Below are 14,164 nucleotides of genomic sequence, written 5' to 3'. Positions count from 1 at the left end.
AGTGTCAAGAAAGTTTACGGAGGAGTTTAAAAAACTAAAGTTAAGTTTTCATGCAGAGTGTGCAAGTATTAAACTAGTGGGATGAAAAAAAAAAAATTATCCATGAAAAACAACATCTAAAATATGTTTGAATATAAGAATTGACAATCCTTAAAATCTGTGGCTATACCAGTTTTTATTCTATAGGTAAGTTATCAGCAGAGCTTTAGACAGTTTTAAGAGCTTGAAAAAATTACATTGAGCTATACATTTTACCCTAAAAAAATCATAAAATATAATAACATTGACTACCTGAATGACTCTGAGATTTTGTAGGTGTTTGTTCTCGTTGCAACATGATTAGAGTTGTGTTATTAGAGATAGAAACGAATGGATAAAGATTCCTCAAATAGGTCTATAAACAGGCTAAATTATTATGGGGAAGCTAATTGTTTACAGCTGCAATGAAATCTGCACCAAATTGGCTAATGCAGAGGTGTGATTCAAGATTTAGGGGTTAGGATTTTTTGTACAGAGAAATCCAGCAAGTGAAAACAGGAATTGATTTAACTAACCAAAATATTACTTTATTTATTAATTTAGTGCTTTTATCACAAAATGAAAGTGTTTCATTGTCTCCTTTTGAGTTCTTTTTGAGCTTTCTAGCTGATTTTGGGCAAACACAAACAAACAAAAACACTTAAAGGTGTTGTAAGCAATTTCTTTCATGGAAAGATATGCAAAAAATGTCTCTTCTCCCTGAAAGATATGAATGTAATAAGTGTCCTGAGATACCTCACCGGTCTCTGTGACAGTTCTAGACTCTGTAAACAGCAAACAACAAACAAAAAAGTGTCTGCGGACATTGACGCTGTCTGCCTGTCAATCATTTTGCGTGTGCTCATAGTATTGTAGCTGCAGTGAAATATTGAGGCATAATGCCATTTATATGCCATGTTGTTCATAACAGTTGACAGCTGAGGGCGCTATTTTGCTGCTGTTGTTTTTGACAACCGTTTCTGCTCATGTTGTTGTGAATAAAGCTGGTTTGGTATCTTTACAGTTTGGGGTTTTGGAAAGAGGGGGTGTGGCTAATCCAACGGTTTAACTCATCTAAATTCTAGAATGGCTAAAATCGCTTACAGCGCCTTTAATTTCTTAATTTCATATCTTTTGAATGATCTAAAGTGTTAATTTTTAATGTTCATGTTTATTCAATTCCATTGTAAGTGCCTCACTGTAACCTCAATTTTTTTTTTTTTTTTTTTTTTTGAAAAGGGACAAGACAAGTTTTTTGACCTATTTTCATTTTGTTTCTTTAATAAGAAGAGTATCCTTTATCTGAGAGGTACCAGTTTTAGTGTCTTTTCCTCCACTAGCTATCTGAACACACACAAAAATCTGGACTTGATTCGATAAGTCTAAGGGGTTGGGAAAAAAAGGCAGCACTTGAGATGTTCCGGGTCATTTTTGACCCGCCATAGGAAATGAATAGGAAATATTAAAATAAATTATATATATGTATGTATGTATAAATCAGACACAATGTAGAATACAACCACACATAAATGAAGAGGTGAGACTGTAAAACATCCACAATACAGAAAACACACACACGCATACAGGTTTGTTTGACTATATTAGTGATATCTCATTGACTTCAATTGTTTTCATATCAGGCTAACAATATTTTCTATTTCCAAACTCTATCCCTGTGTGACACAGTTTATGCTAGAATTTGGATGTTTGAAATAAATGACAGTTAACAAAATAATAACTCTGTCTTTTCTTTGTTACACAATCAGATTTGACTGTGGAGCACTGTCATGTTTGACAGCATATTGGAACATCATTGCAAAATCTAACACTTCAACAGAAGCGGTTTAGAACAAAATGATACAATTTGACAAATAATAGTTTTTTATAATGTCTAAATATGTCTCAAATGCATAACTTGTGATCATATCTAGAAATTAAGTTTGTTAGAACATGAGTTTATAGAGATCACCCGATGCATGGAGCACTGACGTCATCTAATGGCCACAGTTGTTATTTCATTTTATTCCAGCAGATATCACCAGAGACCCCAAATGCATGACAAAGTGATGTTTAGACACTTTCAATTTACTGAAATGATTTTTTATTTGTATTTGTATTTTTTATTGAAGTGACGATGTGCTTGTTTTCTATGAAAATGAATGGTCTAGTTTAGAGCTTGGAAACTACTCCCCTGGATGTCCATGAAAAAGAACACTTCGATACAATCTGGTGATCTACATCTGGTCCGGCTCCTCCTGCGCGACACGTTGCTATGGAGTCCGCGTCACTCGCGCAACACAACAGAGCGAGTGAAACTTCAGATTTAAAAATCAAAACACAAGATCAAATGTAAAGACGGCGTTGTGTGTGGCAGAAACTGTGAGATACAAGAACGCGGTAAGGATGACTCAACATTATTTTTGCTTTTGAGGAAATCTTTATTGTAATAAACCTTTATTGACGGGCGTTGTATGATTCTGATGGAGTTAAGTTCTCAAGATGGTTTGAAAGGTTTTTAAAAGCTTGAAACATTCACATCTAGCCATGATGCATGTATTCTAAAATTCCCTCAGCAAGCAAGTTGAGATTATTTTAATAATTAATAACCCACCAGAATCAGTGTCGTCTTTAGAGACAAAAACGGATGATAAAGAGTATTTATTTGTTTATTTATTTATTCAGTGTTTGTATCACAAAATAAATACAGTGTCTTCTCATGAGTTCTTATGAACTTTTATTCAGCTCCTTGTGGGCAATAATAACTCATAATTTCATACTTTTAAATGATCTAAAGTCTGTACTTGTTTATATGTGTTTGTGTGTTTGTGTGTGAATGTGTGTTTGCGTGCGTGTATATTTGTGTGTGTGTATGTGTGTTTGTTTTTGTTTGTGTGTGTGTTTGTGTTTGTGTGTGTATGTTTGTGTGTATGTGTGTTTGCGTGCGTGTATATTTGTGTGTGTGTATGTGTGTTTGTTTTTGTTTGTGTGTGTGTTTGTGTTTGTGTGTGTATGTTTGTGTGTATGTGTGTTTGCGTGCGTGTATATTTGTGTGTGTGTGTGTGTATGTGTGTTTGCGTGCGTGTATATTTGTGCGTGTGTATATGTGTGTTTGTTTGTGTGTGTGTATATTTGTGTTCGTGTTTGTGTGTGTTTGTGTGTGTGTGTATGTGTGTTTGTTTGTGTGTGTGTATGTTTGTGTTCGTGTTTGCGTGCGTGTATATTTGTGTGTGTGTATATGTGTGTTTGTTTGTGTGTGTGTATATTTGTGTTCGTGTTTGTGTGTGTTTGTGTGTGTGTGTATGTGTGTGTGTGTATGTTTGTGTTCGCGTGCGTGTATATTCGTGTGTGTGTGTGTGTATATGTTTGTGTGCATGTTTGTGTGTGTGTTTGTGTGCGTGTATATTTGTGTGTGTGTTTGTGTGTATGTGTGTTTGCGTGCGTTTATATTTGTGTGTGTGTGCATGTTTGTGTGTGTGTGTGTGTGTGTGTGTGTATGTGTGTGTGTGTGTTTGCCTGCGTGTATATTTGTGTGTGTGTGTGTGTGTGTTTGTGTGTTTGCGTGCGTGTATATTTGTGTGTGTGTGCATGTTTGTGTGTGTGTGTGTGTGTGTGTGTTTGCGTGCGTGTATATTTGTGTGTGTGTGTGTGTTTGTGTGTATGTGTGTTTGCGTGCGTGTATATTTGTGTGTGTGTGTGTGTATGTGTGTTTGTTTGTGTTTGTGTGTGTGTATATTTGTGTTCGTGTTTGTGTGTATGTGTGTTTGCGTGCGTGTATATTCGTGTGTGTGTTTGTGTGTTTGTGTGCGTGTATATTTGTGTGTTTGTGTGTGTGTGTGTGTGTTTGTGTGTGTGTTTGCGTGCGTGTATATTTGTGTGTGTGTGCATGTTTGTGTGTGTGTGCGTGTTTGTATGTGTGTGCGTGCGTGTATATTTGTGTGTGTGTGCATGTTTGTGTGTGTATGTGTGTTTGCGTGCGTGTATATTTGTGTGTGTGTGTGTGTGTATGTTTGTGTTCGTGTTTGTGTGTGTTTGTGTTCGTGTGTGTTTGTGTGTGTATATGTTTGTGTGCATGTTTGTGTGTGTGTGTGTTTGTGTGTATGTGTGTATGTTTCTGTGTGTGTTTTTGTGTTTGTGTGCGTGTGTGTTTGTGTGTGTGTGTGTGTGTTTGTGTGTGTGTATGTTTGTGTGCGTGTGTGTATGTGTTTGTGTGTTTGTTTGTGTGTGTGTGTATGTTTGTGTGTATGTATGTTTGTTTGTGTGTGTATGTTTGTGTGTATGTTTGTTTGTGTGTGTGTGTGTTGTTGTGTGTATGTTTGTGTTTGTGTGTGTGTGTGTGTGTGTGTGTGTGTGTAGCTCATGAGTCAACCAGAGGGATGGAGCACTTCTCTATCTGGGGCTGATAAGGAGGGTTCCAGTGAGAGGACCACACCCATTTCAGCAGTAGCTCCAGAGGCTGATTCCAATCATGAACAACCCGCTGTCATATCAACAAACCCAGCCCTGCAGTGCTTGGACCAGGTAGAAGCTCTTTCATGTTAAGGAGACATGCAAAAAGACACTTCAGACATCTTCAGTTTAATAGTCGGCTCAAAAATGTGCAGTAAACACAGTGTGCATGAACTCTAAAAGCTTTGACACATTTTTTTATTAGATTCATAGAAAAGATTATTGCAACTTTAAAAAAAAAAAAAAATGAATGTAACTTTATAGAAATGCTTCAATATACAAACAGCTTTTGTGTTCTCTAATTTAATACATTTCAGAAAAGGAAGAATGGCAGCGCTGTTTCTGCTACATTTAAACTAACGTCCAGTAAGGTCCCAGCCTATAGTCACACAACAATACTTAAAAAAAAGGTCTTTCAAAATTCGTCCAATTCTTTCGAAAATAAATACTGTACATTTCCTAGTTCAACCTTCCATCTTTGTAGTTTTATTTTGTAGTATACAATTGAACACAAGATGACAGTAGCACACACTAAGAAAGAAGTGAAACCATTAAACAATGTCCTCATATATTCAGAGTAGAGGCTGGATTGTATATTTTTCCACTTTGTTTGTTAAACAGACCAAATATGGTTGTAATAAAGAGTTTTGTAGAGTTTCATTTTATTTCACATATATAGCAAAAATGGAGGTTACAGTGAGGCACTTACAATGGAAGTGAATGGAGCCAATTTTTGGAGAGTTTGAAGGCAGAAATGTGAAGTTTCTAAATTGATAAAAGCACTTCAATTAATTCTTCTGTTAAAACTTGTGTATTATTTGAGCTGTTGTTTAAATTGTCATTTTTACGATTGTTTAAGTGTTTATGGCATTATGTTGTCATAGCAACAAAGTTGTAAAATTGGCTCTAACTGTACACAAAAGGTTAGTAAGCAATTTTATCACACTAAAATCATGTTAACATGCATATTGTTTATGTCTTGTGGCTATACTTTTGAAACGGTGAGTATTTTAACGTTTACAGATTGGCCTCACAGGAACCCAGATTTTTGCTTTTTTTTTTTTTTTAAAGAAAAGGAGAGATGAGTCAAAATTATTTTTTGTGGTAATCAACATTATGCCACAAATGCTGTCGATTGAGTTTAACCTGTATTGAACCTGGAATATTCCTTTAATTTCTGAGGATTTGTCATATCTGTAACAAGCTATACTGTTAGACATTTTCCTTGACGGAAGGTGTGTAACGGCACCAAAAATAATTGTTATTTCCATTTATACATCAGTTGGCTTAGGGGGCATAATTCTTTGGCCTTATCATCATTTTGACATGTTTAAATGCTTGTCTGTAGTTCGTGGGATAGTACTCATTAGTCAGGTTGTGCCATGTGCCCCAATAGATCCCATCCCTCTTCCCCTTGTACTTTGTTTTGTAGTATTTGCCATTGAGATTTGCTGACATGCAGGCATCAAACCACCAGCCCGATCCGTAGTACACCCCACAATTCCCTGAGGGGTACATGTCGTTGTCTTTGTCCGGTGTGGTGAAGAACTTCTGATCATGGTTGAAGTGTTTGCTAAACTGCAGAGCATTCCCAGCAGTCCCAGTGTACCCGCTCACCGACAGTCGATAACGGAGAAATTCATTTGAAACATAGAACTGTTCGTACTTGGCATACCCACGTGTGCCCTCAAAGTCTTCAAGCTCAATGCGCAGCACCATGTCCTTGGTCTTGGTGAGCAGGTGGATTTTGTCATTGCCCAGCCAGAATTCCCCATGTGGGTCACCAAATCCCTTCTTGTATTCAGCCCAGGTGCGGTTGAAGCTCACACTACCGTTGATTCGCCGCTGCACAACCGTCCACCCACCACCAAATGACTCCATGTCACAGTACACTAGAAAGCTGCTGTTCTTGGGGTCGGGGGTCACCCGGTGCACTCCGTTTGTCCTCTGCTTCAGCACACTGATGTCAGAGCAGTCTCTGGGAGTGAAGTTTTTGATGTCTGTAGAGAGGGAGATACAGTAGGTTGATGATCAGAATTTCATATGCTGTTACTACTGTCGCCCAACATAGCAAACTACTCTATAGAACTTCAGATGCACCATAAAATCCTTTAATCAGACATTTAAGTAGGTGTTTTGAAAATAAGGTATCCAGACGGTATGAATATACTGTACACCCCCCGATCACTTTATTAGGTACACCTGTACACCTACTTATTCATGCGATTATCTAATCAGCCAATCGTGTGGCAGCAGTGCAGTGCATAAAATCATGCAGATACAAGTAAGAAGCTTCAGTTATGTTCACATCAACCATCATAATGGGGAAAAAAGTGTGATCTCAGTAATTTCGACAGTGGCATGATTGTTGGTGCCAGACAGGCTGGTTTGAGTATTTCTGTAACTGCTGATCTCCTGGGATTTTCACACACAACAGTCTCTAGAGTTTACTCAGAATGGTGCCAGAAACAAAAAACATCCAGTGAGTGGCAATTCTGCGTACGGAAACACCTTGTTGATGAGAGAGGTCAACGGAGAATGGCCAGACTGATTCGAGCTGTCAGAAAGGCTACAGTAACTCAGGTAACCACTCTGTACAATTGTAGTGAGCAGAATAGCATCTCAGAATGCACATGTCAAACCTTGAGGCGGATGGGCTACAACAGCAGATGACCATGTTGGGTACTTTATCAAGACCATAGTGTTCCTATTAAAGTGCTCAGTGAGTGTAGTTCTATAAATGTTTGCCCCACACAGTTTAGGTGACTGGAGATCACACGTACAGAGAAAAGAGAAGCCATGAAAAATAAAGTAGCATTCTTGGAATTTTATTGAGCACTCGTCAGACTAGTCTTGGTCTATTTGAATTTTGTAATTTTTTTTTTAAGTATAGTAAATAGGGTTAGGTATTGATACAGATTTCCTGATTTGATTTGATAAGATTTCTATTTCTTTCTCGATTCTATTACTATTTCGATACGAATTAATTCAATTGTGATTTATTTGGATGTATTTTTTCAATTATAATGTCAATTTTGTTTACATATAAAATCATTTCTCTCTCAGCTAATGCTGATAAATATAGAGTTAACCTAACTTGGAACATTATGAAAATATATAAACAACATATAAAATCAATATATAAATGACTTTCAGATAATTTGTAGTATTACTATTTCAAGAGCTAAATACTTTCAAGAAGTTGAGATGTTGAAAATGTTATGGCCCGTGCTATAGTTCTGCACTGAAACTAAGCAACTGCTTTATATATTGCTTCTTTTAGAAAGATCAAAAGTGTTATTGGCATAGAAAAAAGGTAATTCGGTTCAGCGAGGCTTATTAAAATGATTTCATCATCATGTGATTTTCTGTGAACATGTCTTATCCCCTAAGCTTTTTTTCACTATTACAATGCAAACCTTGTTATAATTAGTTTGCATTCCCCATCTGATTTTGTGAAATCAAAGTCATAGGGTTTCTATGGGCATTTACAAAACTATTCCATTATCCCAAGAGTCCAGCAGCCTTTTTTCTGGCAGGCAACTTATTATTAGAAGAAACCAGTTTTGGGTAAGTTACTTAAAAATAGTAATCCACTACAAATTACTAATTATTTCACTAAAATTGTAATCAGGTTACTAGTTACTTAATTAAAAAGTAATCATATAACTAGTTACTTTCTAAAACACTTTTCCGCTCAACAAATTTAAAATAATGTCTTTAAATTCTTTGTTCATTGTTACACACAAGTCATACACTCAGCACCTCACATTTCTCTTTCACAAAGACTCATTATGCGACCATCATTTATGTATTCTACATAATATATTAGAAATAAGCATAACCCTATAATGTACTTAAAGGTAATTAAATTAATTGAAAGTCAGTAACTGTAATCTAATTACAAGAATTTAAAATTGAATGCATTACACTACTTTTTTTTAATTAAAATTAGATTACAGTAACTAATTGCTTTGTTATTAGATTACACCCAACACTGGAAGTAACTACAGTATTGACTTGAAAAGCATTCCATGAGATTCTTGTTTGTAAATGATCTGAATGATTCTTAAATTTACCCCAGTTCTGCATGTCCTGAATTAGTTCAGTTAAGGAATTTAAAAGCTGAAGTAATATTTGGTTATAGATTATGATTGCAGGTTGGAGGGATGAAAAAATAGGCAATTAGGTTCTCACTTCATGCAAAAGCTTGCATCTCCATATGCTATTCATCAAAATGCACTCATGTTGCATAATTCTCAGTTTAAAAAAAAGTAACTTTGGTCTCCTTCTGGCTGAAATTATGTAAGTGTATAACATAAATAGGACTTACGTTGAAGTTCATCCGTGCATTGCGAAGTGCAGGTGCTGCCGATTTTATTGACAATCCCAGTGATGTTCTCAACTTTTCGGTCTACTATAGCCTCCACATTTTCCAAATTGAGGAGGTTAAGCTCCTCCAGACGACCCTGAAGGGAGTTAATCTGCACCCGTGCGTTCTTCAGGCTGTTAGACATGCGGTTCATCTTCAGCTTCATGTCCTGTACAATGTTGTTATTGCTGTCATTTCCGTTCCAGTAGACTCTTGTGCTTGTGTCCCCTCTACCCTGCTCTGCACTCCCAGCCGGGGGATCTCCACTGTCCTTCTGCAAGTTGAGGTCCATTTTTTGTGAGCTGCACTCCAAACATGAGCTCTTCAATCTGTTTACAGTCTCCTTCAAGCTCTGCAGCTCCTTCATGGTCTTCTCCAGTAGTCGGAATTGTTTGGGAAGCTGGATGGTGAGCGGTGGCAGAGTGATCTGGTACGGGCATTCCTCCTCATCTTCACATTGCCCTGCTGGCTTCAGTCTCACCTGGGAACAGCTGGAAACTCCAGCCACCTTCTCCAGAACACCAGATGGGCCACTGCCAACAGCCTCTACAGCTTGTCTGGCTGCTGTCAGCAGGAAACAGCACACATACACCAGTTTCATAGTGTCAAATGCAGATAGGATCCAAACTGAGAGAGAGAAAATAGGAGAACTGCATTTAAGTGGGTAGTAATATCAGAGCAGAGAGAAAGAGAGAGAGTGTGAGGGTGGGGCAGCAGTGTATTGCATAATTGCACACTCGACATCTACGCAGGGAGAAATGGAGTGGAACAGGACCAGTCACTCTTTCTCTCTAAACTCTGTACGTGACTCATATTTAGGAATGATGCTTTTCTTCTTTAACCTTGAGTAAAATCTACATGAAAAATAAGTTAAAATAAAATAACAAAAGCCTCACCATATGAATAACTCTGTCTTGTGAAGTCACTTGTTGCGGTTTTCAATTAAACCAGAATCAGATTTGAGACAGAATGCCCATATTTTCTTCCATGCATTCCTGTGGATCGCTGTGGCATTCTGCAAAACATTGTCTGTCATCATCTGTTTATTGCTGTTTTTGCACTGTGTATTGGTAATGTGTTTGTATTTGTACTGGGTCATGTGTTGTCACAAAGTTATATTTTACTGACAAAGACATGCTTTTTCTTAGTACAGAAACAGCTTTTTTGTAATCTTATGCCGATGTCACCATAAGTCTGCCAGAAATACAGTGCATTCAGAAAGTATTCAGACCCCTTCATTTTTTTCAAATTTTATGTTGCAGCCTTATGCTAAAATGCTTTAAATTGTTTTTTTTGTTCACATCAATCTACTCTCTATACCCCATAATGACAAAGCAAAAACCAGATTTTTGATAACTTATCAAATTTATTAAAAAGAAAAAAATGAAATATCACATTGACATAAGTATTCAGACCCTTCGCTATGACACTTGAAATTTAGCTCAGGTGCATCTCATTTCTCTGGATCATCTTTGAGATGTTTCTACACTTTGATTGTACTCCACCGGTGGCAAATTCAATTGATTGGACATGATTTGGAAAGGCACTTATCTGTTTATATAAGGTCTCACAGCTGAAAATGCTTATCAGAGCAAAAACCAAGCCACGAGGTCAAAGGCACTGCCTGCAGAGCTCAGAGACAGGATTGTATCGAGGCATAGATCTGGGGAAGGCTACAAAAAAGTTTGGCTGCATTGAAGGTTCACAAGAGTACAGCAGCCTCCATAATTCTTAAATGGAAGAAGTTTGGAACAACCAGGACTCTTCCTAGAGCTGACCGCCTGGCCAAACTAAGCCATCGTGGGAGAAGGGCCTTGATAAGAGAGGTGACCAAGAACCCAATGGTCACTCTGGTTGAGCTCCAGAGATCATGTGTGGAGATGGGAGAAACTTGCAGAAGGACAACCATTACTGCAACACTCCACCGATCTGGGCATTATGTCAGTGTAAGACACATGAAAGCCCGCTTGGTATTTGCATAAAAGTACCTAAAGGACTCTCAGACTGTGAGAAACAAGATTCTCTGGTCTGATGAAATGAAGATTGAACTGTTTGCCTCAATTCCAAGCATCATGTCTGGAGGAAACCAGGCACCGTTCATCACCTGCGCAATACCATCCCAACGGTCAAGCATGGTGGTGGTAGCATCATGCTGTGGGGGTGTTTTTCAGCAGCAGGGACTGGGGGACTGGTCAGGTTTGAAGGAAAGCTGAACGCAACAAAATACAGAGATATCCTTAATGAAAAGCTGGTCCAGAGTGCTCAGGACCTCATACTCGGCCGAAGGTTCACCTTCCAACAGGACAATGACCCTAAGCACACAGCCAAGACAATGCAACAGTGGCTTAGGGACAACTCTGTGAATGTCCTTGAGTGGCCCAGCCAGAGCCGGGATTGAACCCAACTGAACATCTCTGGAGAGACCTGAAAATGGCTGTCCACCGACGGTCCCATCCAACCTGACAGAGCTTGAGAGGATCTGCAGAGAAGAATGGCAGAAAATCCCCAAATCCAGGTGTGCAAAGCTTGTCACGTCATACCCAAAAAGACTTGAGGCTGTAATCGCTGCCAAAGGTGCTTCAACTAAGTACTGAGTTAAGAGTCTGGGGCCAGATTCACGAAAATGTTCTTAAGAAAAAAAAAAGAAAGTTCTTAGGATAAGTGATAAGAAGTTCGCAAGAACATTCCTATGTGCAGTTCTTGAAAAATTCTTAAGAAGTTCTCAAATATTTTCTTAAGAACATATACATTTTTTTTCTTAAGAATAAATAGACAGGCTTTGACATTGTCTGATCAGCCTGCTCATGGGCTTGCCTTGTCTAATAGCCTATAACAAATTCAGTCCTTCAACACTGGTGAATTGTAAGGATAAATTGATCTATTAACCTTTTTCACCTCACGATTATTTTTTTGAATGTAAAGTGCGTGAGATGTGTTAGTTTAACGACATTAACCGTCAAAGGAGAATTTATTTGCTGCTAACCATTTGATAACTTTAAATTTGACATGGAGGAAAAGAAAAGAAACATAAATGTCAGTAGACAAGAGGTTCTTGTTGAGGAAATTACTGCAAGGAAAAAGTTCTCCTTAGGAAGCTTGATAATGATATCTTGTCAGAAAGTACGAGGCGGGTAAATGGGAAAGGGTGGCGGAGGCTGTCTCCTCTGTACCCAACTCCGATAGGGATGTGGATGGGGTGTGAAAAAAGAGTCTCAGCTTTCTAATGTTATAATTATTATTGTATCTATGAACTCTAAAGATCGCGGAGAGAGAGAGCGCTATATGTAGCACATCTGTTTGAATTAGCATGATTAAGAAGCTTCAAAACAACATTTATTGTTTGAATTTGGTGATAACATTTACATGGTTTACAAGCTGAAAATAAAAATATAATTAAACACAAAACAGTCCAAACATTTTTTTTGGTCTAAAATAACATTTCTACGTAAACAGCCCACTGCAACTTCAGACTCAACTTGAAAAACCTAGTAAATTCATTAAACATTTTACCTTTTAGGATTTAAGACAAATGTGAGGTTATCCTAACTTTAAGATGTTATTTACGACAATATTTAAGAACATTTGGTCAAAAATCTGGTTTTTGCTTTGTCATTATGGGGTATGGATTGTAGATTGATGTGAAGAAAAAAAATTTAAAGCATTTTAGCATGAGGCTGCAACATAACAAAATGTGAAAAAAATGAAGGGGTCTGAATACTTTCTGAATGCATTGTAGCTTCACAGTTTCTTCTTTTGTTTTCCAAATATAGAGCTTTATCTACATTAAGTTGGTGCTGTGAGGTAATAATGTCAATTTTGAATATACTCCATGATTCTTTTATTTCCCTACTTGACTCTTCATCCAGATGTCTACAATGTGGTCTGTTGTGGTCCATTGTCTCACTTCAAAGCTGATCTTCCACATGTGTGCCTCATGATTTTCTATAAACTCCACAGTATCCAACTGTAGATTTCTGCCTTTGGCTCAGTGCAAGAAGTCATTCCCAGGAAACAGTCCCATTTGTTTCTGGAAATGTATTATTATTATTTTTAAATAATTTATTGTGAAAAAGTTTCTGCTATTTCAATAAATCATACTGTCTTGATGTTCTATATTATTTTGAATTCACCACATACTCATTAATCATAGTCTACCATAATAAGATATACTTTAGAGTAAGAGCTACATTTTTCATTTGAAGCTAATTATAGGGGTAGTTCATCCCAAAAATGATAATTCTCTTATCACTTACTCACCCTTGTGCCATCCCAGATGTGTATGACATTCTTCTGCTGAACACAAACGAAGATTTTTAGAAGAATATCTCAGCGCTGTAGGTCCATACAATGCAAATGAATGGTGGCCACAACTTTGAAGGTCCAAAAAGCACATAAAGGCAGCATAAAAGTAATCCACACAACTCCAGTGGTTAAATATATATCTTCAGAAGCGATATGATTGGTGTGGGTGAGAAGCAGATCAATATGTGTCCTTTTTTCTCCACTGTCACTTTCACATTCTTCTTTTGATTTTGGCGATTCACATTCTTTGTGCATATCGCCACCAACTGGGCAGGGAGGAGAATTTAGAGTAAAAAAGTACTTTAACCTCTAGAGTTGTGTGTATTACTTTTATGCTGCCTTTATGTGCTTTATGGACCTTCAGAGTTCTGGCCACCATTCATTTGCATTGTATGGACCTACAGCGCTGAGATATTCTTCTAAAAATCTTTGTGTTCAGCAGAAGAAAGAAAGTCATACACATCTGGGATGGCATGAGGGTGAGTAAATGATGAGAGAATTTTCATTTTTGGTTGAACTAACCCTTTAAAGGAATGTTCTGGGTTCAGTACAAGTTAAGCTAATACAAGACAGCATTTGTAGCATAATGTTGATTTCCACAGAAAATAATTTAAACTAGTCCCTCGTTTATTTCAAAAAATATATATATAAAAAAATACATTATCATGGCAACTAAGTTACAATGTAATGTTATGTAATATAACTTTACACAGATAATATTATTAAGTCATTTGATCTCATTAAAATTATTTTAACACATAATGTTTATGTCTTGTGGCTATACAGTGTGTATTTTAATGTTTATGTACTGGCCCAATTCACTTCCATTGTAAGTGCCTTACTGTAACAACTTTTGCTTCTTTCTTTTTTTAATAAACGACAGATAATTTTTATTTTATTTTTTTGGTAATCAACATTATGCCACAAATGCTGTCGATTGAGCTTACCTTGTTTTGTGCCTGGAACATTCTTTTAACATTATAACATGTTTCCAGAGGACCAAAAAAAAAACAAAACAGCAGAACA

The 14,164-nt window shown here is 37.1% G+C and overlaps 2 protein-coding genes across 4 annotated transcripts in view; one reads left to right on the top strand and one right to left on the bottom strand.

Annotated features, from left to right (window-relative positions):
• The first annotated feature begins 2,297 nt into the window (after window positions 1-2,297).
• Window positions 2,298-14,164, top strand: part of ccdc146 (coiled-coil domain containing 146) — a 36,363-nt gene continuing 24,496 nt past the window's right edge. For 2 of the 3 annotated variants that reach the window (XM_051687882.1, XM_051687881.1), the window contains exon 1: window positions 4,154-4,536. In XM_051687882.1, the coding sequence (XP_051543842.1) occupies window positions 4,375-4,536 (162 nt within the window). In that variant the 5' untranslated portion in view covers window positions 4,154-4,374. Of the gene's footprint in view, window positions 2,416-4,153; window positions 4,537-14,164 lie in introns of those variants that run through there. The other variant, XM_051687880.1, reaches the window with a different exon arrangement.
• On the bottom strand, window positions 4,578-9,513 carry LOC127434861 (fibroleukin-like). Its single transcript, XM_051687890.1, has 2 exons — window positions 8,798-9,513; window positions 4,578-6,464 (listed from the first exon to the last, which is right to left on the bottom strand). Exons 1-2 carry the CDS (start codon window positions 9,435-9,437, stop codon window positions 5,752-5,754), a joined length of 1,353 nt encoding a protein of 450 aa, XP_051543850.1. The 5' UTR covers window positions 9,438-9,513; the 3' UTR covers window positions 4,578-5,751.

Source organism: Myxocyprinus asiaticus, chromosome 45 (genome assembly GCF_019703515.2).
Source record: "Myxocyprinus asiaticus isolate MX2 ecotype Aquarium Trade chromosome 45, UBuf_Myxa_2, whole genome shotgun sequence".
Lineage (NCBI taxonomy): Eukaryota > Metazoa > Chordata > Actinopteri > Cypriniformes > Catostomidae > Myxocyprinus > Myxocyprinus asiaticus.
This window is presented reverse-complemented; position numbering and strand designations above follow the sequence as displayed.